The following is a 25642-nucleotide window of genomic DNA, read 5'->3' on the forward strand; positions in this document are numbered from 1 at the left end:
AATGTGGTGTGGTGTGTGGTGTGTGGTGTGGCGTTGTGGGAGCTGAGGGAGGAGAGGAGAGGATGGTGTTCTCACAACGGATTTTAACTTTTTACTGTTCATCCAGAATTGTAAAACAGTACGAGCTAGAAGTTGACTACAACAGCGGAAATTTTGAGCTTATCGATATATTTTTCGAAGAAAGAAAATATAGACTAGTTTTTTTTTTAATTTTTTTACCATATTATTTTTAGAAGTGAAATTTTTGAAGCAAAAAGAAAAGTTAGAACCTGTCCGACATTGATACACGTAAAATTGCCCCAACAAGGATTTCAGGTAATTATGAACGAAGTTAATCAATTTTAATCAATTAATGAGCTCGAACCATGATTTTGCTAATGCACTTTTTTATTACTCTTTATCCTTATAGCATTACTTCAACCTGTTTATTAGCATCTGGAGACCCCCGATTCAATGTAGGGGCAATCACTGATCAATAACAGCACAATAAATGAAAACTTTGTTGATTTTTGACGTTTCATTTTGATTAGCAATTTTGTTTGCATTTTAACATGAAAACATATTTTGTTAACAAGCACATTCGGATTCAGCCTGCTCAAATTATTCCACAACTTTTCACTAATTTGTCACTACAAATGCCTCAGGACCTTTCTCGAAAGGTTTTTTTTTTTGCTGAATATTCTCACCTGTATAGAAGGATTCAGGGTGGGGGGGAGGGGGATGACGATAAAGAAGAAACATGTTTAAACCCAGCATCTGGCTGTCATTATCTTTATCCCATATATGCAAAGTGAAAAGTGGGGTTAAGCAATTGGTTCACTTCTGTGTGACTGTCCTTCGATCCACAACATCAGTTTATGATTGAGAACAACTTACTTTCAATTGAATGATATATTTTGAACACAAATCTCTCTCTCTTTCTCTTCTCTTCTCTTCTCTTCTCTTCTCTTCTCTTCTCTTCTCTTCTCTTCTCTTCTCTTCTCTTCTCTTCTCTTCTCTTCTCTCATCCCTTTATTAGGGTGAGGTCCAATGGCACCATGCTTTTGCCCTGCACTGCCAACAATACTCTTCCACTTCCCTCTGTCCTCAGCCAACTCTCTCCACTCTCACTCTCCAATCCCCCTCTCCCCTTTACTGATATCCTTCAAACAATACACCCATCTCAACCGTGGTCTACAGTTTTTCCTCCTACCTTGCTCCCTCAACCTATTCGCTCTCTTTGTCATTCTCTCTTCCCTTATCCACACCAAGTGTCCAGCCCATCTCAGCTGGCATTTCACCAATCTCCCCATCAAACTCATCTGCACACCAATTTCTTCCCTCAATTCATCCATCCTCCTTCTATCCACCCTCTTCACTCCCACAATCCTCCTGACCCATTTGATATTGCAAACCTGCAGCCTCTGTTGTTGTCTCTCTGTCAGTGCCACCATTTCCAGACTATAAAGGAAGGCTGGTGTTACACATGATATCAGAACCTTCCCTTTCAATTTCCTTCATATCTTTCTGTGTGCCTTTAATCCCTTCACCCTCTTCTTTTCATTCACACCCACGTGAATCCTCCTCCGCACATCTGTCTCAGACTTACCATCTCCGGTCACTGTTCAGTCAAACCTATTTCCCTGCCTGATCTCCTTCCCCTCTAACCTGATTTTCATTTATTTTCTCTGCTGCCTGACTCACATCACCTCAGTCTTCTCCATACTCATCTTCAGCCCATGCTTCCCAAATGCCTCCTTCCACTCCCCCAGTACTTCCTACATCTCCCATCTACTCTCCACCACAACATCCAGAATGTCCGTGTACAACACCCTTCCCAGAATACCCCTCAAGCTCAACTTCCTGCTTACCAGCACCATCAATATGATAAACATGAGGAGGCTGAGAGTGCTTCCTTGTTTCAAAGCAATGCTCATGCTGAATTCCTCAGACATCCAAAGGACCAACCAGAACTCTTCCCTTCGATCCTTTGTACATCCCTTCCACCAACCGAACTTCTGCTTCTGGCACTCCCATCCATCTCAGTGTTGCCATCACCATCTATTTTGGGATGGAGTCATATACCTTCTCCAGGTCCACAAATCCCAATACCATTTCACCTTGCACGTCCAACCTCTTCTACACCAGCTGTCGCAGCGTGAAAATCCCATCCGTCATCATCCTCCCATTTCTAAACACCGACTGCTCTTCTCCGATCTCCATCTCCACACTCTTCCTTATCCTCCCTTCCAGAATCCTTTCTGGCACCTTCATTACACAACCTAGGAGCATCATCCCCCTGTACTTCCCCAGATCTTGAACATCGCCTTTTATATCGGCACAATTAACTCTGTCCTCCTATCCTCCAGAATTGAATCCTCTCTCATACATACATTCGACAGCATCTTTGTCCAAATGACTCCGACTTCTTTCACTACAATTATCATTTCTGTACACACCTCGTCAATGCCTGGCACTCTTCCCTTCTTCATATTTTTCAATGCTGTCTGCACTTCCTCCTCTGTGATCTCCACCAACTCCACAACTTCCCACACCCTCAATACTGCCACCCGACTGCCACCATGTTCAATCACACTCCCCCCCCCCCCGTTCCTTTCATGTTCTTCCTATCCTCATCTCTATCATGAGACAATTTATATATCATCTTCTTCTCACAATCCTCCTCCAACTTCTTGTACACCTCCTCTTCCATATCATTCCTCACCTATCCACAGCTTTCCTTGCTGCTTTCTTATGTTGCCCATACAGGTGCATCAACCCTGCATCCAGCTGCCTCTCCCTCAACTTTATCTTGTCTATCCTCTTCCAAACCTCTTTTTCACCAACTGCCTTCACTACCTCTTCCAACCACCATGCTTGTTTATATCCCTCGAAGATGCACCTTTTCCTGACGTCTTTCCACAAAACTTCTGCAATTCCCATCAATTGCTCTCCATACTTCCACTACTCTTCCAAACATTCCGCTTCTTTGTTAAGTTGCTTATACCTGGCCCTCATCCTCTCCTTGTACTCTATGATGGCATGTATTTGGCAGTATTTGGCATATTTCTGTGTATTTGGCAGTCAAACAAAATGGAAAATAATTCTAAACAGGAAATTCTATTTTTATGGATATCATGAAGGATACAAACAGCAGGCACGCGTAACTAATGTGACATGTTCGATAGGGTGATGTATTAGCCACTGCGTCAACAGTGGTAAACTTCCGGAATATTTTTTTTATACAGCCTTTACAATATATATTTTTGACTGCATACCTGAACACTGCATGGGGTACTATATTCTATGAACTCTAAATTGTACTTATATTACAATCATTGAACCATTTTACGTGCACTTTATGACCTAGGCTTATTAACTTTGAAGATCCATTGTGCATTATCAATGCTTGCCTCCACCACTCTCGAGAGAATGTTCACACACCGCTCTCAACATGTCCATAAATGTCAACAAATTGTCTTGTAATCGTGCTAATTAAGTATTCTCATTTTGCAAACAATACTTGTTGAACATGATGCATTAACAAGCAGAAATAAAGATCACCCAAGGAAAATATGGATGGAAACACCTTATGGTCAATACCGGTCCTTCATCTACGACCTTCAAACTACCCCCATGTTGAGTGCCCAATTATAGTAGTTTGTTCAAAACAACTTCGAGATCATGCACGAGCTAGGTCGGTGAAAGGTCAAACTTCTTGCCTTCATTGCTGTGCCCCATTTGCATGACCTGATGTTGTACACAAGTACTGGTGGCTGCTGCCCAACTAATTATGTCTTTAAGGATTTCCTGGTTGTGACCTTTAATTTGCTCTCACCTGCTTTGGAAAGTTTTGCTTTGTAAAATTTTGTTTTGGCTTTATACATTTGGCACACTAATATATATATATATATATATATATATATATATATATATATATATATATATATATATATATATATATATATATACATATGTTGTCAGTGATTAATTTTAACTTAAACCTCACGTCACGCAGTTGTGAATTGCACGGCATTGCCCAACCTCGATGGGAGACTAAAATGAATAATTTTGCACAAGTTTGAGTCTTTAACAACATTGCACGTGTCGCAGCGTTTCATATTGGACATGCACACATGTGAAGTCAAGGTACTGTGATGTCATCCAGAATAATTTTACTCCTACTACAATTAAGACTCGATGTGAAACTAAGATCGTGTGCACATGATGTGATGCCAAAAATATGAGTTTCCTTCATTATTCCGAGGTCTTTTTCTCAAGGTCTCCTTTCTGTATTTGGCATCCTGTATCTCAAGGACGAATCTCTGATGTCCACTGGAACATCTATCTAGAACACACCTCTCCCTGATTAAGTGCGTGACCAGACTTTGCTTCATGATTTTATTTCTCCTGCTGTGTGTCACTCCTCCTCACTTAGTCATGCTTCTGCAGCCGAATATCCAATGCTCTCATTGTCAAAACAAGCTTATATTTTACAATACTCTTTAAATCGGTTCAATAGTTGACTGTTTCAAAATTACACAAGTGCTTCCTTTCCCCAAGACTCCTTCTTTGACAAATTAACAAGGCATATGTATCCCCAGTCCATGGTGGAAACATTGCATATTGAAATGATTGCATTGTTTCCATGCCAGTATTTTTGTGCCTGGTCTTCTAAACACTAGTTGCGGGCTTTTTGATACACATTTGTTGTGGCTTTTTTGGAATTATCTGTTGCAGACTCAGTTGATATGAAATCCTTCCTTTTCTCCAACTGCCTCATCTCCGATCACCAATTTTGATTCAGAACAGTTCATTTTAGATTGTACATGCTGCTTCTACTCTCTCAACAATGAATGGTGGTCCTCAATGTCAGCCATGAGATCAGAGTCCTCTTGCTAGACGTGTCTCAAGCCTTCGATACAGAAGGCACCCCACATTTCTCTCCAAACACTCTGCCGATGCCATCAAAGGCAAACTCCACTCTTGGATTACTGACTTCCTCCACTCTCATAGCCAACAATATCCTTTCATCTCCTCTCCCTGTAAAGGCTGGAGTACCCCAGGGCAGTGTTCTAGGCCCAGTCCCATTCCTAATGTTCATCAACGATCTCTCTGACTTTCTGGAAAATCCCCCTTATCAATTGCCTGATGACTCCACCATCTTCTGTGACATCCTCCTGACAAATCTCACACTCTCACTCTCCAAAAGGACCATATGGCAATCTCCTCCACCTCCCACTCTCTACTTTCTTTACAATCCTCTTGGGGAAGTTTTTCATTCAAACTCCTGTGTCTCACGATTAGCCATGATCTTTCTTGGATAAACCACATTTCAAAAATGGTCTCCAAAGCCAGCCACCGACTGGGCATCCTCCATCATATAAAGTCCTTCCTTGGCACACCTGAACTCCTATCCACCTACAAGGCCTTCATCTGTAGCTTCCAAATTTCCAGTGTTTCCTTCTTGAGAGTTTGCTTTCCTATCCATTTTGTCCACCACATGCATCCTCCCCTACCCCTCATTCCTCCCCACACCCATTATTTGGATAATTCAAGTGTAGAGTCTCCCTCTATTTTGTCCTTCAACTCCGCTGTTGGGGTTTCCCCCCTCACCCTCTCTCTACTGTTGATGTTGTTATGCTGTGTCCTGATACATTCAGTGTTCTCACTCTTCCACGAGCTTTGACCTTGTATATAAAAATAAGTGTGAACTTCAGATCCAATTACTTCTCTTACGTGTGATTCCAGGTGCAATTAACTAACTCTCACCTATCAATCACATCATTCGTGCAACTTGTTTTAAAAATAATTGATTGGCCAGTTAAAAAGGAAGACTGAATCTCTGGTCTACACGATATCCCACACCATCATTTTTTTTTTGCATTGAACTTAAAACGTTAATTGAGGAACTTGCAGTTTGTACTTAAATCACAGGGAGGACAAAGACTCAGTTAACAGCAACATTCTTTAACATGAACTGCATTGGCATAAGTAGTTTCAGTAAAATAGACAGTGGTAGCTGACCATGGGCCATAGCCTGAAGGTAAAGAAGAGGTGAGTGAGGACAGAACTAAAGCAGGGGTCTTTCAGTCAGTGAGTAGTTCATGCATGAAATGTTCTTTCTCAAAAGGCGTTGGGCGCAGAAAAAGTAGATACATTTAAATTACAATTTGATAGGTACCCCAATGTATTGCAGACAAAGGGGTATAGGGATGTTGGCACAACTTGTAAGTCGCTTGCGTATGCATGGTTGATAGTATCTGGTGTTTGTATAGCACAGGCATGATCGGCCCAGTGACCATCTCCTGCACCAGAGTTCCTTGTTGGTTGTTACCTCCAAGGTGGACAGAGGTTATGTTTTCACCCTTGTTACTTGGTGAAAAAATTCTGTCTGTCTGTCTGTGTTTGTCTGTCTGTGTTTGTCTGCCTGTCTGTGAGTTGGATAACTCATAGCGTTATGGACGGATTCAGACGAAACTTGGTGGACAAGTTGGGTGTGTGACCAAAACAAATTCATTCAATTTTGGTGAAGATCCGGATCCGAATCCAGATACTAGAATTTTTTGATTACTCCTTGTTATTGTTGCCTATTGCATATGGGATTTGAATATGAGTTTCTACCCTCATGATCCATTGGTTCAGATGATAAAGGAATGCTCCAGGTTAACCCCTTAAAGGTCAATTAGTATTTGCACATTTTTTGTCAACAAAATCTTGGCCGAAATAGATTGAGGTGTCAGATTGTGGAGGAGCATAGGTGTAGAGATGGGCAGTGACACTGCACGTGGAAGCTACACACAAGGGAATGGATGAACAGAAAGAGGAGTCGAGAGGAGAGGGAAGAAAAATGGGACATGAATGTAAGAGTTGGCTGAGGGTGCAGTTAATGGGGGGAGGGGTGGGGGGGGAAGAAAGATGGAATTGAATGGAGGATTACTTCGTTTATGGTGTCTTGCATACTAGAAGCCATGGAGGAAAGATTCAAATTGAATATATGAAAGAAAAACAGGACAAACATTGTCGAGGTCACAATGTACTTGGAGTTTCATAAATTTGCCAAGAATGGGTTACTGGAAGAACATGTGTCAAGAAGATCAAGCTCAATGGGATGAAAAAGCAGAAGATGACACGATGAGATGTGAGGCAGAGAAAATTGAGAGGCCACCAACCTGTGTGCATGATGAGTGAGAGAGAGAGAGAGAGAGAGAGAGAGAGAGAGAGAGAGAGAGAGAGAGAGAGAGAGAGAGAGAGAGAGAGAGAGAGAGAGAGAGAGAGAGACAAGAGTAGGTCTTGTGCTTCTGATTCTTTACTGGAGAATACAATGATACAATGATGGTGAGAGCTTTATTGATTTGACGTCTCATCAGCAAATAAATGCATGTTTTCAAAATTCGATTTCTAAATGATGGACAACTCAATTATAGCATTTCTTCAGTGGAGCTGTATGTCTCTCACTATTAGCTGCAATGCATCATTAAATAATTGCAGCTAAGAGTGGTAGAATGTGCTTTGGAGTGGCTTCCATGGACATCGTATTGGAAAACAAATGTTTCATCCACATGACACCAGTATTGTGTGTGAGGTGACCCACTAAGAATTGTATGACATAAAGTCCATTTCCTGTTGCTGGCAAATTGGATACAAGGAGAAATTAATTATTTGCTTTATGTCATGCTGCCCTCCATTAGGGGAAGGGCTGCAGCATCTCACCTTTCACTTCCGGGTTAACGGCTAAGGTTTGTTTGCGCATACCTTGAAATTCATGCAATATCTGACATCGAGGCACAGGGCTTTTTTATTTTCTTTTTGTTTTTTATACAATGTGTTAGGCTCAGAATGGAGCTGCCACTCAAACTCACATGGACATACTGACGAGAGAAACACTTAACACAACCACTGAGTTTGCGGGAAGTGCCGTCACTTACTCTGGGTAACCTGGGTATCAGCGATGTGGTGCCGCCTTTCTCACCACACTCAGCGGGGCATTTAGTAAGGAGGAATTCCCTCCTCCCCATGAATGCCAACCGAGGCCACTGTCAGCTCCTTTATCACAAAAGATCGGGTGGTTGTCCCTTAGTTTTATATGTCTTTCATATGGTCTTGTCAGAGAATGATCGATCGAGCGAGAATAAGTGGTGGGAAGAAATGACCGAGGCAAAGACAAGTGAATGGCACAAATGTATTTGATGGATTTGTAATGGAATGCATGTGGAAGAGGAAGAGCAGGTGATTCAACCTCTGTGGACACCGGCAGCCACAGTATTTCAGAAGCATTAGCGTGGCACAGGAATTCCATCTCATCAGGTAGGTCTTGTCTCGGATACTTTGTCTTTTTTTTTTTACCTCTTATTTCCTTGCCGCATGACTCAGTATGATTGCTGCCTGCCTTACAATCTGCTGGTTGAGGTGTAGGGAAAGTTTTGCACCATGGAGGTTTCTGCCAGAATGCCAGCCTCAGACTTGGCGTCGTATATCGTGATGTCTGACTCGTTTTAGGTGCCATACAGGTGGAGTGACTCACACTTACAATTCCATCAAAAATACACACCGAGGAAAGATGACTCAATTGTTTCCCAATGTCGGTTCCTGCTGGTGTGACAAATGAGCAGCTGCTATTTTGTTAGCCTTAACTTCTTATGGTATCTTGAGCAATTCGGTCTGAATGCAGTAAGGGGTATTCACGCAGTGCAAAAAATTGCTTTAAAGAGGCAGGCCTCATAGCAAGCACCATGCCAAACTGGATTAAAGACAAAGTAATTGCCTTTGAAACTGAAAAGGTGTCCACCCAGGTTCCTGGAAATATTCCAGAACAAGACAAAAGTTGTTCTCAGCACTCAGTACCCAACCAGGAAAGTGAAATCCCAACTGTGGGCCTGAAATGTCGCATTGCATATTTTATAAAAATAGGCCATGAGTTATGGACATGATACTTACTCATCCTACATGGAAGCTATGGGATTGGGATACAGGTTATTAGTGAAAGGAGGAGAAGTTTTAAACATATTCCAATTTGAGAATTGCAAAAGATTAAGTAAATATAATACAGAGATTGATAAATATCCACTTCCTGTGTTTTAAATCCCACATATCCTTGTCTGTCACATAAATTTGAGGATGATCTTCGTCTGTCATTTTCAGATAGGTTCTCGGTTGCTGTACCTAATCTATAGCTTATTACACTGTGAATGTTCACTTCCGACAAGTTCTATTTTTCTGATTAAATATTATTAATCGAGCAAAGTGTCTTTCAAATTAATAACTACATCAATGTATGATGAGCACTGTTAAAACACGAGTAGAAGGTCCTGGCAAGTCGGCTTTTACGAGTATCGCAGCACGACAATTTTTACCAATGTTTTATCAATACCACAGTCTGCATGCGGTGGAGGTATCATGTCTGTAATGATGATGATGGCCTAGTAGCAAGAAACGTGCATTTGTACTTGATGGCCTCCCCCAGGCAAGCTGGCCTGAATCGGTCGATAATGTAATAATGTTGCCCGTTACCCTGTTGTCTCATATGCTGCAAAATGTCCCGAACCTAAAGGAAGCTGTTGTGATTGGCAGGACATGCTTTGTGCAGCCTGCACATAACTGGAGGTTTATCCTTCTTTTCATTGTAATTTTCCTGGCTTCTTCTCCATGTCCTTTTGTGGACCAAAGACGGGGGTGATATGTAATTCACGTGTAACATATGGTTCTTGGTACCATAACAGTGAAGGGGTTTGGACTGAAAAATGGCAAAGAGGTTTCATTGATGTGCATGAGATGTTTTTATCTGTTATGGCCCTGTCACACCTTGACGATTTAGGCAGCGTATGCCTGATGTATGAAAAATTTGGCTAAAATGCTGGCACATGTCGAATACGGTATGGGTAAGTTTGTATACGTTAAGAGCACGCTGGCATACGTTGTAGTACACTGGCATATGTCGTAGTACACTGGCATTCGTCTTTGTACGCCGAGCTGTTAAACAAATTTTCAATGCTTGAAATTTTTCGACGTATGCCAGCGTATGACTCACACGTTCCGCATAATGCTGGCCATATGTTGTAGGCACGTTACGCGATCGTTGACACACATCGACACACGTTACTTGTAAGTGACTCATAAGTCGAAACACGTCGAGGTGATGTTTAGCGTACCCGAAACTTATTTCTAACCTATGAGTAACGTGTTGTAGGCACGTTACGCGGTTTAATCAAGCCCATCAGAATGCATGGTATTTCATAACACATGATACATCATAATGCATGGTAATCGAGTGCTACATTAAGTTATGTAATCAAGCGTTCCACTAAGTTAAGTAATTAAGCATTATGAGATGTAAATTACGAAAAAAGAAATAGCATTACATAGTTTTTGAACAGCCCCATATTGGGAATAAACAATCCGTGACCATGTGATGAAACAGCTCGTTCTGATATACCGGTGGTGGTGGTTGCCATGGATAAGAGGTGTTGAGTTAATTTTTTAATAGCGAGTTAATTTATAGGACTGCAACAACTACTGAGGGGTGACGCTGCTCTCAGTGTCGGGCAAGATCTTTGCTCGGATATAATTAATTATTGATGGGGTTCCCCACCATCTGCTTGAGCACCAGCAGCCAAAGCAGCTCGGCTTCACACTAAAGAGGTAAATAATTGACGATATCCTTGCTCAAAGGGTCCTCACTGAACGCAGGTGAGACTTTCAACGGGGGCTACTCACAGCCAATGTTGATCTCTGAAAAGCGTTAAATTCAGTGAATCAGGATGCTCTCTGGAGGATTCTCGGTCTTCGTAGGGTGCCACCAAAACTGATCAATCTGATTTCTGAACTATTCTCTGGAACTGCGTGTTGTGAGGGGTGGTGGTTCCATCTCTGACTTATTTCCAGTTGTTATAAAAGTTTGTCAGAGGTGTGTACTACCTTTCACACTTTTCATTGTATTCTGGGGACTGTATTCAGGGACTAAAATTATGGGGACCGTATTCTGTATTGACTGTATTCTGGGGAGGATGACGGAAAGATCAAGCTGCGGTGCATCGTTTGGGAATGTCAAAATCACTGACCAGGATTTCGCAGATGATGCAGTCATCTTTGTGAAGACTCTACATATTCTTTTGGGGGCTCTCGAGGTACTGAATGAGGAGTCGGAGCCGCTGTGATTTTCCTGGGTCAAACCTAAAATCCAGGCTTACAATGACATATTGGATAATGCTTTCTTGTCTGTTCCTGTCTGTGGCGAAGATGCTGAGATCACAGAGAGATTCACGCACCTTTTTAGTGATATTCATGTGTCTGCATGTTGTGAGCAGGAGGTGGATAGATGTCTGTGTCAGGACTGGGGAGTCATGGATTCACTGGATAATGGGGTGTGGTGCTGTCAGTACTGATGCAGGACGAAAGTCAAAGTCTTTAAGTCCTTGGTGCTTCTCGTCTTGCTCTATGGATGCAAGACTTGGACTCTGACCAAGAATCTGAGATGCAGACTTATCTCCTTCATTACCAGGCCTGTTCGGAGAATCCTTCGCTATCGCTGGTCAGACTTTGCATCAAATGAGCGTTTGCTGAGAGAGACTCAGATGAGATTTGTTACCTGTATAGTAAAAGAGCATCAGCTGCGGCTCTGTGGACATGTGGCCTGTTTTCTTGAGGCTCATCCTGCTCACCAGATTCTCTCAGCGAGGGAACCTCATGAGTGTAGGAGGCCAACGGACTGATCACGTGCATCGTGGTTGCAGCACGTTCATCAGTATCTCAAGGAGATCGAGATTTGCCAGGTATTTGCCTAGGTGATGGCCAGAAGGAGGCCCCTGGGGTACCGACAGAAAGTAGGTGCAGTCATGCGCTGCTCCGGCGCATGTTACCATTCCTGACCTGACCTCCAAAACTTAGAGCAGACGCTCTACACCATTACTCCACTGAGTCCGGTGAACATGTATTTTATATCAATGCTCATAGACCAACACTATAGATTAATCTCTTGAACACAGCAGAGATAAATCACAAAATTAACCTCCACAACAGTGTTGCTTGACTTGAACATGAAAGAGTCTTTGTAATTGATCCATTTGCTCTCATATGTGAGCAGTAACAGACTTGACAGGTGGTTGGTTGCCTTTGGATCATGCAACACTCCGAGATGTGAAACAATACACACAAGAAAAGAAAAGCTATCCTGTCATCCAAACCGATTAAATTGATTTCTGGATAATAAGTATAACAGTTTGGGAAATAAAGTGAATGAACACGATGTGCAAATGATGCAAGAACGAAAAGGTTGAGTTTTCCTGTCTTGTATTAATTTAACATATTTTAGTCAAGGTTCGATATTCTGGACTTCGCTCCCTGTATGTCGACAGTATAGTGCAGAGGATTATTGACGTAGCAAAGGTGAGTGCAACAGCTGCATTGCACTTAACTTTAAGTTGTTTGCGTGAGTTTGATTCCCCACTTGAATGAAAGCTGTCAGATTGCTACTTACAAGGCAAGGCAGTATATAGACGAGACCACCGTCCCTCTAAAGGACGTTAAGCTGGGTGTCCTGCCTGCCTGCATCTGTTGGCAGACATTAAAGATCCCACAGTGTCTTTTTATAAAGAGAAAAGGTGAGGTATTGCCAGCATCCTGAGCAAAATACTTTTTCCCCAATGACTGGGAAGACAAGGGAAAACCACCCATTATAATCCTCCCCTATGAGATTGCCTCAGCAGCACGAGAGAGAGAAGAGAGAAGAGAGGTGAGAGAGGTGAGTATTCTGTTATGATCATCCAGTGGAGTGCTCCAAATCCCATGCCTCGCCACTATGACGGTCGTGGGTTAGATCCAGTAACTGCGAACCTTACGAGTCAATAAAAATACCACAGACATCTAAAACACTCACCTCTGGCCGGATCTTCACGCCCATGGTCGGTTTACCATACCTGTGATATGAATGAAGCAAATGGGCAACCATGCCTGTGACTGTGTAGTTCTTAGATGCATCAGCAAGTGAAAGTGCGGCATCTGTAAACCACAATCACCGGATCAATTAACTGCTGTGTATAAACCTGCGTCAAATATCCGTTCAAGTGTTACCGCGCCGCAAAGCTCAAATGGCTCGTTCCAGTCCTGTGATCATCATATTTAAAGGATGGAAAAAGCGCTTAATGTTTTGATTGAGGACGAAACGGAAAAAAAAATTCCTTTAAGTGGACTGGTATATGAACAAAAGCTGTCTCCTTGAAAGATCCTGCGTCGTATCTTCACTCATGGTATTTTGATCTTTCCTTCTGAGTGCTGCAGGATTCGTGTGGTATTCCATAGATCCATTGCTTTCAAAAATCAGATTGATCATTTGGGGATTTATCTTATACATTTGCATGCACTTTATCATCCGTGAATGTGGGACACGATCAAAAGCTTTTTTATAGTCTATCTAGACTGAGGATAATTTGGCTCTTCTCATATTGCAGTTTTCGAGTATGGCCTTATTTAGTAGTAGGTCGTCTGTTGTTCTGCAGCATCCCTTCTGTTCTGCCTCGAGGCCTCCTCGTTGTATTAGGTGGTGGTGCATTGTTTCTCTGATGATTCTTGTTAAAAATTTGTATGTTGTTGATAGACAGGCTATTGGCTGGTGTTTGTGAGGTTGTTGGGTTTCTTCAGATTTTGGGATGAGGAAGGTGTTACCTTATATGAGTCATTCTTCCATTTCCTGATCCCATTGGATAAGTTCATTGAATGCTCAGGCGAAGTGAACGTGGAGAGCATCAAATTGTTCAGCCACAAGTTTGGGATCCCGTCTGGGCCAGGGCTTTTAAAGTTTGCCATCTTTGTAAGTTGTTGTCTTATCTTTTCTGCATCAATTATTACTGGGGGGTATTTCCTCGAGATGTTGCTTTTTCTTCTCCAGGTTTTTGGATCCATTGTGCCTCCTTATCATGTTCTTTTCGATCTTCATGAATTCCTTTCCAGAATTTCATTTCATCTTTTTCAGGAGGGGATGACACATTCTGCTTCCGTTTCCCTCATTCACGGTAGAATCTCTCCGGATTGTTTTTAGACTTCCCGCCTTGTTTTCTCATGTTGCAAGCCTCGTCGCAGTCATTTATTTAAAAAAAATTTCCTTGCTATCATTTCTTTTTTGAGTTTGTTTTTAGCAACCATTCCTCTAGGTTATTGTCTTCAATTTCATATATATACATATATATATATATATATATATATATATATATATATATATATATAAATTGGATTCTCCTCTTTAGTTTTGGGCTTTGATTTCCTCTTTGGAATTGCTGAAGCTATCCTGTCTCCTTTCTGAGCATTTCCCTCTGTCTGTCGGGTCTTTGCTTCCATGGTTTTTTTTTTTTGGTTTTTTTTGTATACCTTGTCGAGGCTCGTGTGAGAGCTAACACACAACGCACATCAAGGGGGGCATGAGACAGGAGGGGAGGGAGTGAGAAGGACAAAATAGTGGGAAACAGAGACATTTGGAGATCTGTGGAAGGGAGAGGGATGGGACAGGGAACATGGGGAATAGAAGATAGACATTACAGGGACTTTCAGGAAGGAAAGCAGGGAATTTGAAGGAGGTGGGCTTGGGTGGATTATCGGGGGTAGGAAAGATCGAGGATTTGGATGAGGGATGACAAGAGGTGGTGGTGAACAGCTGTTTTGAAGGCCTGGAGGGAAGAATGGGAATGAATAGAGTGAGGGAGTTTATTCCAAAGGCGGGGAAAAAGTGGAATGAAAGAGTGAAGATGAGCAGTGATTCGTGATTTTGGTAGTTTCACCAGAAGGGGGTTGTTGGCGGACCTTGAGCGCCCTGCGGAAATGTGGTGGGGACAAATCACAGAGAGAGCAGGGGGGGTAAGGCTGGAGAGGAGACAGTACAAGACAGAAAGACCACCGACCAACCTGCGGTGATTGAGTGAGAGGCCCAAAGACTCAGCCTCATTGTGGGAGAGGCCAATGATCCGAAATGCCTTGGTTTCTACAGCGTGAAGCCGAGAAACGTTGGAGGCAAATGCACCAGCCCAGAGGGGAGAGCAGTACTCCATCAGGCTGCGGACAAAAGCTTTGTAAGTGGTCAGGAGCTCAGGTGGGCCGAGGAAGGACCTTGCATGACGGAGGATTCCCAGTCGGCGACTGGCTTTGGAGGCGAGGTTTGAAATGTGGCTTTCCCAAGAAAGGTCATGGCAGATAGTGAGACCCAGAAGCTTGAAAGAAAGGACTTCATCCAGAGGATTGTTGAGAAAGTGGATGGGGGGGGTCTAAAGTGTCCTTTCAGAGAGACATAGTGAGAGTGTGAGATTTGTCCGGATTGAAAGACATGTTCCACGTGTTGGACCAGTTTGTGATTTTATCCAGATCTGCAGTGAGTGAAGAAGCTGCTGCTTGCCGGTCTGAGGGATGACCGATGGTACGTTAGAGGGTATCAGCAAAGCAAAGCAAAGCAAAGAGATATCATCAGCAAAGAGATATAGAGGATTTCTCAGAGAGTCAGAGAGATGGTTGTGCTTGGGTTTTATTTCTGGAACCTGTTGTGTTCTTGCAGTGTTTTGTTGTTCCTTTATCCTGAATTAGTTGTGCTGCTGCAAAATTTACTATGATTATTTCTTTCGGAGGGGTTGGGGGGGGGCTATTTTGAAAATATATTTTTGAAAGATTTGTTTGTTCTGTTATTTCGTGTTTTTGTGTGTTTGTTATTACGTCGTCAAATTATTCGTGGTCTTTCTTCAGTTGGTGTCATTCTCACTTCCTCTGTGTTATTAGCCATCTCTTCTTCCAGAGAACATTGTTCCTACTCTCATCTACTCCTTTGTTCCTCTTCAACCTTCTGCCAATTATCATTTATCCTTTCCTCATTTATATGTGCTGTAGTCATGAATCGATCTCCTCCACAAACACAACCCATGTCCTCCTCCTCCTCAACATTCCAGCATTCATTGTTTTTTTTCTTCTTCTGTCCTGCTTTTGTCTTTCCTTTGAGTCAGGCAGCATCGTCATCGCTCTGTGCTTTGATGCAGGGCGCTGCCTCTCTGCGGAAGGTGAAGCCGTTTATCTTAGCAGGACACACCCCAGCTGCCTGGTGTGTCTACACAGTCTTCACACAGCTTTCTCTGTTGTGGGCCTGTGGCCCTTTGTTTGGAGTTTTTTTTTAATACTCTGCAACACACTCACCCCGTCGTGCATCACACACGTGGCTTCCGTTTCACCACTCGACGCCTCCTAGGAGCTCCCTCGGCCTTTCGCACCATGCGGTATCTCCATCACGATGGTCCCACTCGTGCTCGCCTTCTTCCTGCTCCGGGTGCCATCACACGGACCGTTCAACATCCTGACCGCGATGTTAGGTCTCACCCCTTTCGCTCAGGACCGCATTACCTGCTGTTATACGAGTCATACATGTGCTTCTCTTACCTTCGACTCCTTATGGTGATATCTCTCTGACTCCACATCCATGACATCCCCATTCCTCACGATCTCCGAATACCCACTCAAGGCCTTCTGGGAGCACCATTGGTTGTTCACACCATGCGGTATTTCCGCCACAATGGACCTGCTTGCGCTCGCTTTCTTCGTGTGTGTGTGTGTGTGTGTGTGTGTGTGTGTGTGTGTGTGTGTGTGTGTGTGTGTGTGTGTGTGTGTGTGTGTGTGTGTGTGTGTCCGTCCGTCCGTCCGTCCGTCCGTCCAGGCCATAACTTTTTTTTTACCATTTGAGCTTTTGTCATCAAATCTATAACAAACTTTTATTATGGGAATGTGGAGAACAGAAATGAATAAAATGTACAATTTGTTCTTCAACTGTCGTTTTTGTCAAGTTTAGTGTGAGTACAAAGAAAGCGTATGCGGATTTGTTTTGCATTTTGAGATGCTTTCTAGTTCCTGTTTGAAATGTTTTCATTTTGGTTGTTTATTCCTGACTGTGGTGTGTGAAGCTGAAACGAGGCCTTCACTAGGCCTTAATGCATCAGTCATTGTTTGAGTGTTTTGCCTCAACATAAGATTAAAAAAAAAAAATTTCACCTTTTCAATTACATTTTTATTTTTCCTTCAATCATATTTGGTTTGCAGTTCTGACAGTCGTACTTTATGATTGTTATATTTTATTTATTATCATCATTGCTGTCCGTTCTCCAGTATCGGTTGCTGTCGGACGTTAAAGATCCCACGGTGTATCTTTTGCGAAGCACACACATGAATTTATTATTTATCCTATGATTATGCTATTAATCTTATTAGTATCAAATTACTTGCTCCTCATTTAAGTTTCATCAGCCCCTTTTAGTCCATTTTACTGAATGTCTTTGGGTTTGGCCTCATCTTCATGATATGATGAACACAATGAAGAAGCAAAGATGGCTTCCATGTATGCCTTACATTACATTTTCTCCCTTTACTTTCACCTTATCCCCATCTAAGCCTGCCCTCCTCACCCATACTTATTGTTTGCATACAGAATATATGAGCAGCCTTAAAAAAATTTTTATAAAGTCAATATTCTGGGTAAAAATATCTAGTATTTAGATTTGTAGAGGAGGTGCAGGTATAATCAAACAGTTTTGTAATATCTAATGGCTGCGTTCCATTGCATGAATATTTTTCTCTCATCTCACCATTTCGTGCCACCATTGCCTCCGCTTCCGTTGGCAGTCTGTCTCGTTCCTGGGAAGTATAGTTCAAGTGGTGTTGGCTTGGTTTCGTGCCATATGCAGCGTGAAATGTCTGACTGCTCCATATAATTTTACAACTATTCTCTAATGCCAGAATCTCATCTTTCATCCAACTCTTGCACGTATTTCCATTTTGATTATTGCTGTAATTTCTAGTGTGTGTGATTTATTTCAGCTTATTTGCTGGTCTTCTGCCAACTCTTCTTTTGTGACATCTATACACATTATTTGTATGCATAATGGCACAGTTTTTTGGACTGCCTCTCTTTTCCTCCCAACTCACACTCATAATGTATTTATCTTTCCTTCCCTTCCCTTCAATACCCTTCATCCTCAATCCCCAACTGTCAGCTTGGTGCTTTGCAAGCAGGGTATTCCATCAATATGCGCGCCGTCCTTCAGAGAGGATGTTAAGCTCACTGTGGAATCTGCTAATATTTTCTAGTGGACATTACCTTTCAAAACGATATTGGCCATCACGTGCCAGTGTCTTCACCAAATTCTAAATTCCTGCTCTCAACCTACTGGGCACTATGTGAGCAGTATGGACACACCTCTGAATAATGATGTAGCGAGTAGATAAAATTCGCCATTGAACTGTGGTCAAATATGGACCAACCAATCAATTAAAAACTTCCAGTTTCGTTTAAATTAATTTCTCTTCATACACTTTTTGATTCAATTCTTTGTAAAGATTAGCACATATCTTGCATTTCTTGTGTCTGTTCACATGTTATTGCTTTATATCGGTTTGTGGCCGTATAATGTCAGCACCTTGCATATTAATTTTTTTGTTTGAATATACAATTATTTCATGACATTGTATCTACATTGATTGGAACTGGTGTACCATGGGTATTTTCATCGTGCTCACAGGCTATTGGCGATGGGCAGTTCAGCCGCCTTCGTCGTCTGACATGGCTCTACATTGACCACAACTTTGTGCAAACCGTCAGTCCCGGGGCCTTCTCAGGTGTGCACCGCCTGCGGGAGCTAATTCTTGGCTCAAACCGCATTGGCGACCTCGATGCTTCGACATTCCAACCATTGCCGAACATTCGTAACCTCGATTTGTCATACAACCGCCTCGAGCATCTTGCACCAGGACTCTTCTCTGGTCTTCGCAAGCTGCAGAGCCTTCAGCTTCGTGCCAATGCCATTCGATCACTCCCTAACCGACCTTTTCGCGATTGCCGTGCCCTTGAATTTTTGGACCTAGGCTACAACCGACTGCGTGCACTGCCACGGACTTCATTCACAGGTCTGAAGCACCTCACTGAGCTCCACGTGGAGAGGAACAGAGTGGTCCGTGTCGATGTGATACGCCTCGGCCCACGACTGCCAAACCTTCGTGCACTTTACCTAAAACTGAACCGTATCGATATGTTGAGCCGCCCTGTGATAAAACGAAGGGAGGAAATCGGCAATGGTACGAGTAGTGAATTATCGACTGGGAGCCTGGTGGACATGGAGAGTATGGTGATTGCAGGAAAAGAAATTGGTGATGATGCAGTTGTACCCATAGGAGATATTCCACCTCCACGATGGACATCACTGCAGGTGTTGGATCTTTCTGGAAATGGAATTCAGCAACTGAAGCCAGAGATAATGGAGAGACTGCCCAATTTAGAAGAGCTCAAACTGGATAGTAATAAGTTAGAGGTTCTGGAACCTGATGCCTTCATGTCTCTTTCATCGTTAGTCTTTCTTAGCTTGACTGGAAACCCTTGGGCTTGTGATGAGCGTCTTTGTGGACTGGCTGCATGGCTGCACTCATTCAAAGGGCACCACGGTGGTGGGATGCTTTGTGCGGGTCCTGAACAGCTGGCTGGAGATAATGTCCTTGAAGCCCTGGAGAGCCACAATCTTTGTCAGAAGCATAATACATTGCTACCTAAACCCCAGCCCAGGTCTCCAACATTGATACCGTATAATCATTCAAACATGATAGAAGGGACATTGGAAGGGGAGGAAGCTGTGGTGCCACCTTTTCTGGATGTTGTGGCCATTGCATCAACAATTGCAGTTTCATCCCCATCACCACCATCACCTGAACACGATTTAGAACAGATGTCTTTGCAAAAGGTGGTGGCAGGTTGTGCAGCTCTCATACTCTCAGTTCTCGTCATTCTGCTGGTTGTCTTTATTTCATGGCGCCGTTATCCAGCCAGTGTACGGCATTTACAGGCTGCCACTTCTGGTGGAGCTCCTCTCTCTTTGCCTTTGACCAGACATGGCCGTTCTGGCAATACCCGCCGTCGAAACAGGAATCGTGGCGGAAAGAAACGACACGGTTTTGGAGGAAGTAGAGAAGCGGCGGGGACTGGTGTGCAGACGACATCACAAGCTGCTATAATACCACTGGAGTACTACGTCGACTACAAAACAACGAATGCTGATGTTGCTGAGGTAGGGATTTTACATCAGTATTTATTAATTAATTAATTTTGTTTTAGTTTCACTTCGAAATTCCTGATAATTGTTACAGTTATGCAATGATGCACTGTTTATTTGACTGTTGGCTTTGATGAAGTTCTTGATCTGACAAATTGAAACATTTTGGTCTGAAATCTAGCTGAGAAACTTGTATGCACTCAGGCCTGTGCAATTGAACCAGCGCAGTCGAATAATCTCTTGATAGATAGATTTCAACCAATTGGTTTTGAACCACACACATTAGAAGCAGTACTCAAGAATAAAGAGTATATCATCTTTGTCACACGCTTGTTGAGACATTATTTTTGTCCATTATGTTTCAAAATCCATGGGGGTCGGTTACTCCACAGTGCATTTGATGTACTATTACCTGTTCTGAAATGGGAACCCCATGCCAGGAACTCGTTGATTTCTGACCATGAAAGTATACCTCGCTGGACTACATGGAGAGCCAACAGAATGTAACAAAAGCCAGCGCATGTATGGCATCACACTAAACCACCAGCACGGAGAGCGATTACATCCTTCTCAATCCCGTGTGATGCTGAAATTGCACTGGCACAATGAAATCTGCCTGAAAAGATTGTTTCAGCTGTTTTGACAAGTACTGGTAAAAAAAAATAACAAAAGAAAACAATAAGGAGAAGTTAGGAGCCACTGACGTTTGCTATTCCCTGTCGACCTCGTTTTAAAACTCGGATAACTTAGCACATCTGATTAAAATAAACACCATTGCTTTGATGATGCTGATTAATTTAGCTATTTTATTCTTTTCTTTTTTTTTTCTAACAAAGTATACCATCTTGTATAAATGAAAAAATATTCTTCCCGAGACATTTATGCCCCAAGCTTGCCTTGTTCTTCTACTTCTACAGGATGATGCCCGACTCTAAGAATTTGTATGACAGAGTTGGCACTTCAGACTTCTTTCAGACTCGGAGGACTTTCAAAGAATGTGTCCTTTCAGGGTAGAATGCATCATCTGTATTTGGCACTAACGAACATACCGGTGCCATGATCCCTAATATGTTCATTTGAAATGTCCATGATGATTGTCTTTTGAAAACTTCTATTCGTGCAAGCACTCATGCAATTTCGAGAATATTTTCGTGATTACAAGAACAAGGGTGCCCCTTGTTTGGTCAACCATTAATCATGAAATATGGCATTGAGATTACGTGGGGGAAAAACCATTCACGTCTTAGTCTCATGGATTTATTGGATTTATTGAGCTGAGAGTTAATCCTTAAGGCCGAGATCATCTGTGAGATAATTCTGCAGAATCCGCCCCTGTGTATCGTACATGATGCCGCCGATTATCGGGTAAATGACACGTTTTGTGAGGACGATTTGATGTAAAAGTTTGAAAATGTCTAATCGATCAATGTTCCGTCCCTGGATGCAGGCCTCTTTCGGTTCTTTGGTACCACGGAAAAAAGGTTGCGGCCATCCCAGATCAGGAGCATTTGCCACTCCGCAATAATTAGTCACCAAATGAATGTGTTGAAACACTTGGGAACTGCGGCACGTTTTAGGCCATTGCCTCGGGAGCGAAGATTTGAGTTTCAGGGCCGGCTGAGCGTGGCTTTTCCCCTGCAGAGACTCCAAGGAAAAGATGAAGCACAAATCGCAAGCACATTCATGCAAATTAACTGCTTGTCACCGACAGAGGATTAGTACACCCTAAAGCTAAAGCCCTAATCCTGTGCAAAAAGGACAACACGAGAAAGAACAGTGAAATAAACGATTGTAAATTTACGAAGAACCTCCTGATTTACTGTAGTTTACAGTTATTCTGATTAGACAGAGGCCATTGAGCAGTGTTTATGGATGCTTTTCGATAGATCGCATCAGCATGCAGGAGGTGTTTCATGCCGCCATGTTCTTGGAGCTGCCGCCGTTCATGTGTGAACTCTTGGGGTTTTAGGCTAAAGCTTTGTGATAGTTCAAAGATTGAAGCGCGCTTTCAGAGCTCCGGAGCCTTTTTTTTGCAGGCTTTGCAAGGATGGACAAGGCAATTTCAGATGCATTAAGGTGCCTAAACCCATCTTCCTGGATGAGCCGTCATATGACTGAGCGTTCCTCAATTGGTTCCCATTAGTGCAAAATCCACATGGAGTTTGAAGCAAATATTTGGCAACCAAGGTGTGAGTCTCATCATGAACTTATTCCTATATGCCATCAGTCTATCGCCCAAACATTACCACAATATAATAATTTTGTAATGAAGGACTGGACCAACATATGAAACTTTCTGTTCATCACTTTATTTACTCATCAGGAGTATGTGTCAAATGTGAAGCTGCATCCTCCTACCGCAACTCCTTTAATCCGAGCCAAATCATACTAGAATGGCCATTCTGAATGAGTATTTCTCAACCTTAAAAAATGGCCATTTTTCACTTTTCTTTACCATTGCAGCAATCCCTGCAAACATTTCCTCCACGCATTTGCCATCACCACCTCCTCTCCCCTTCGTTCTTCAGACCCGTGGCCCAATTCTTTTGAAACCCCTTCCACCCCTCCCCAAGCTCCCCAAAGAAATAGGGTGCACATTCTGGCATCAGCCGAATTGCCTGTCACTGTGCTGCCGTACATCATTCTTAGTTATGCTCTTGCGCTTGGTCACCTTCATAGCTGATTCTGTCTTGGAAACGTGCAGCACAGCAGTGGGGAAGATAGAGGCTTTGCACACTCCATGCACAGTTCAGGGTCCCGATACCCAGTGGCCGACAAGCCGCCCAAGGTCAGGCCCACACGCACCACGCTCGCCCGGCATCACCGTTAGTCATCGAGTAACGGCCGTGGCCTTTGCGGAGTCGTATGAGGATCTTCCCAGATCTGCAGTGTTTAGAAACCTATTTCAAGCTACGGGTGGGTGAAAGAAAATGGATGGAAAGGACTGGCTTTGCATTTAAATCTGAGCACTGTCTAGCTGCGTATCTAAACCTCCATCCATTGCCTTACATGATCTGGCCTGCAATTTTGGCAGGGATTACACCACAGCAATGCACAACGCATCTCCAAGGTCCATTGGCCGTTCAATCGCAGCATGGACACCATCCATTGGCTTTAAATTAACCCTGCAGAAAAGGAGGTCTGAGAACCACCTCTGGCGACGTATGTCCATTATAAGAGCCAGTACCTTCTAAAAAAAATTGTAAATTCAAAACCGCAATGCCAATCACGTGCGGCGTATGAGCGCAACTAGAAAAAAACCAACTCTCGTGTGTTCACCCAACAGCTGTTTGCAATTGGAAATACAAATCGCAACTGTTTACTCGCAAACACATACTTTGTATGAACGTGGTTTGCTGACATTTTAGAAAACTGGACATTCCATTTGTGACCAAGGTCTTGTTTGCACATCCTCAGCTGCAAAGCTTATATATCCATACAAAGCAAGCCATAATACTTCATCAATGATGCTTCGGCTAAATAAATAAATAATAAAGTTTTACCATTTAATCTTTGGAGCTCCCCAGAAATTTCAAGTTTTTATTGGACCAGCAGGTAAGAAGGAATCTTAGGAATAAACAGGACAAAAGATGTAGTTCTCGTTGTAATAAATGCTAATTTCTCTTCGTGATGATCAAAACAGCTTCTTCTTTGGCAATATGCCCGGGAAGAGTAATTCATATTCTCAATCACACGAGCATATTGAGATGCTGTGTAAATGTCTTGACTTTATTGCTCCTCTACGACCGGTGGATGCTGGTGCCAGGAGAACAGATGGCCATGTTCATGGGCCGATGTCTGAGTTTGTGACCGTTGGGCCTTTATCGTCCCAAAATGGAATATCGGTGCAGCAACATGAGATGCCTCGAAACATTGATCGAAGGGAATTTTAAACATCTGATGCTGTGGATGGAAAGCTTTGCCGGATGACATTGTAAGGCTTTTGACCAGAGGCCTGAGAATGAAAGATGAAGACTGCGGAGAGCTGAATGACTCTACTAACTCTGCAAATCCCAGGAGATCTTCCACGGTAAATATCCTGCCTGAGGTTGATTTCGTATAATCTCCATCATTAATGCCATAGAAACCTTTCCAGGAAGAGTTGAACGAGGCAAAGAATCAGGTTTTTTTATTATTATTTATTTTTTTTAAACAAGTCTTCAGCTAGGTGTGAAGAATAATGTGAAGGAGGCCTGTGAATTGGATTCTATCAGAATCACTGACACAAAAATGAATCTTGCAAATCGGAAGGAGGTTATTGCAACAATCTGCGCTTTATTGGGTGATCGATAGTGGACATTTTGTGTTGATGATGAGAGTGCGTTAAACCTTTCTCTCTGTGCTTCTGGATTTTGTGCTTCACTGGAGGAGAAGAAGAACCTATGAGCTGAACTAATGTGTTGGAGGAGTAGGGAATCATGGAGAGGGTGGGAGGAATGGTGGGATCGCAAATGTTCGAGAGTTAGTGGTCGGGTTAAGGCATTCGGGGCCAGATGTTTCCATTAAAAACATTTGAACCCATGCAGTATCGGGGCCGTGAATGCGCGAAAACAGAAGGAAATAAAATAGAGAAATATAAACGAGGAACAACGACCCGCCTTCGCTCAGCATAACCGAGAGCATCAGTTTGGTGAATACTTGCATTGTCTGCAGTTTTTCTTTTTTTTTTTTGCTTTGCGTAACCTCCACGGAACAGAGACGGCCCAAGTTATACGTGTGGTACCACTGGGAGGCTGAGGTTGAAGTTATGAAGCCAGGGTCAGACCTTCGCTGTTAGACTGTGAAGTCAGGGGAGAGATGGGAATAGAATGCAACAACTGGTGTTGGCATTGTGGTTGGACTCTGTACTACACAAAAGCCGCCATGAAAGCGCTTTTCTTTCTACATTAAGCCTCTGGGTGACACACATCAGGGGAATGTCATGAAAGCTCTTTGAGACAAAGTCACACACGACTGTAAGAGGTATCGGACGCTCGGCATTCATATAGGCCTTTCTCTCGGCCTCGTGTTGACCTGGGAATAGTCTTCCAGAGAATTGAGCTCTCCACTTTACAGACTCGCAGAAGAGCCACACGGGGCAAATAGATAAGCGGCCAGTTGGATTGCATTCCATAGATTTATAATGCAGGGGGATTATGGGAAAACCTGTAACCGTTGTCAAATATTAAACTGATAGTTGCAGTAATCTCATTCTGCCAAGATTTCTTACAAACAGCCGAACACGTGTTGCCGCAATTTTCCACTTTCACCGTTTTGCTGAAAAAAGCTACGGATAGCAATCAGCCTTCAAGGCTTTCCTATAATTCCTGGGTCAGAATGTGAAGGCTCAATTCTGACCATGTGTGTGGCAGGGGGTGTTGGGGGGGAGGAGGGAGGAAACACGACCTTGTGCAAGCCTATCCTTTAAAAAAATATCTGACACTTGCCACGTTTCTCACATTTGAATTGTGACGCCGCCTTTGAAATCTCACTGTTAAGGTGTTTATAATTGCATTCCAAACAATATGTGTTTCGATTTATTTATTTAACGAGGGTGTGTGTGTGTGTGTGTGTGTGTGTGTGTGTGTGTGTGTGTGTGTGTGTGTGTGTGTGTGACTTTACTTTGGAGGTCAATGGCACCAAAG

At 42.9% G+C, this 25642-nt stretch overlaps 1 protein-coding gene across 1 annotated transcript in view; it reads left to right on the plus strand.

Moving 5' to 3' along the window:
- The window catches only part of LOC147033957 (leucine-rich repeat transmembrane neuronal protein 1-like), a 399933-nt gene that overhangs the window by 208065 nt on the left and 166226 nt on the right, over nucleotides 1-25642 (plus strand). Inside the window, exon 3 of the mRNA XM_085873816.1 lies at nucleotides 18501-20033. Coding sequence (XP_085729942.1) covers nucleotides 18501-20033 — 1533 coding nt within the window. The remainder of the gene's footprint in view (nucleotides 1-18500; nucleotides 20034-25642) is intronic.

Source organism: Eptatretus burgeri, chromosome 1, assembly GCF_056783735.1.
Source record: "Eptatretus burgeri isolate ZD-2024b chromosome 1, Ebu_testis_v1, whole genome shotgun sequence".
NCBI lineage: Eukaryota > Metazoa > Chordata > Myxini > Myxiniformes > Myxinidae > Eptatretus > Eptatretus burgeri.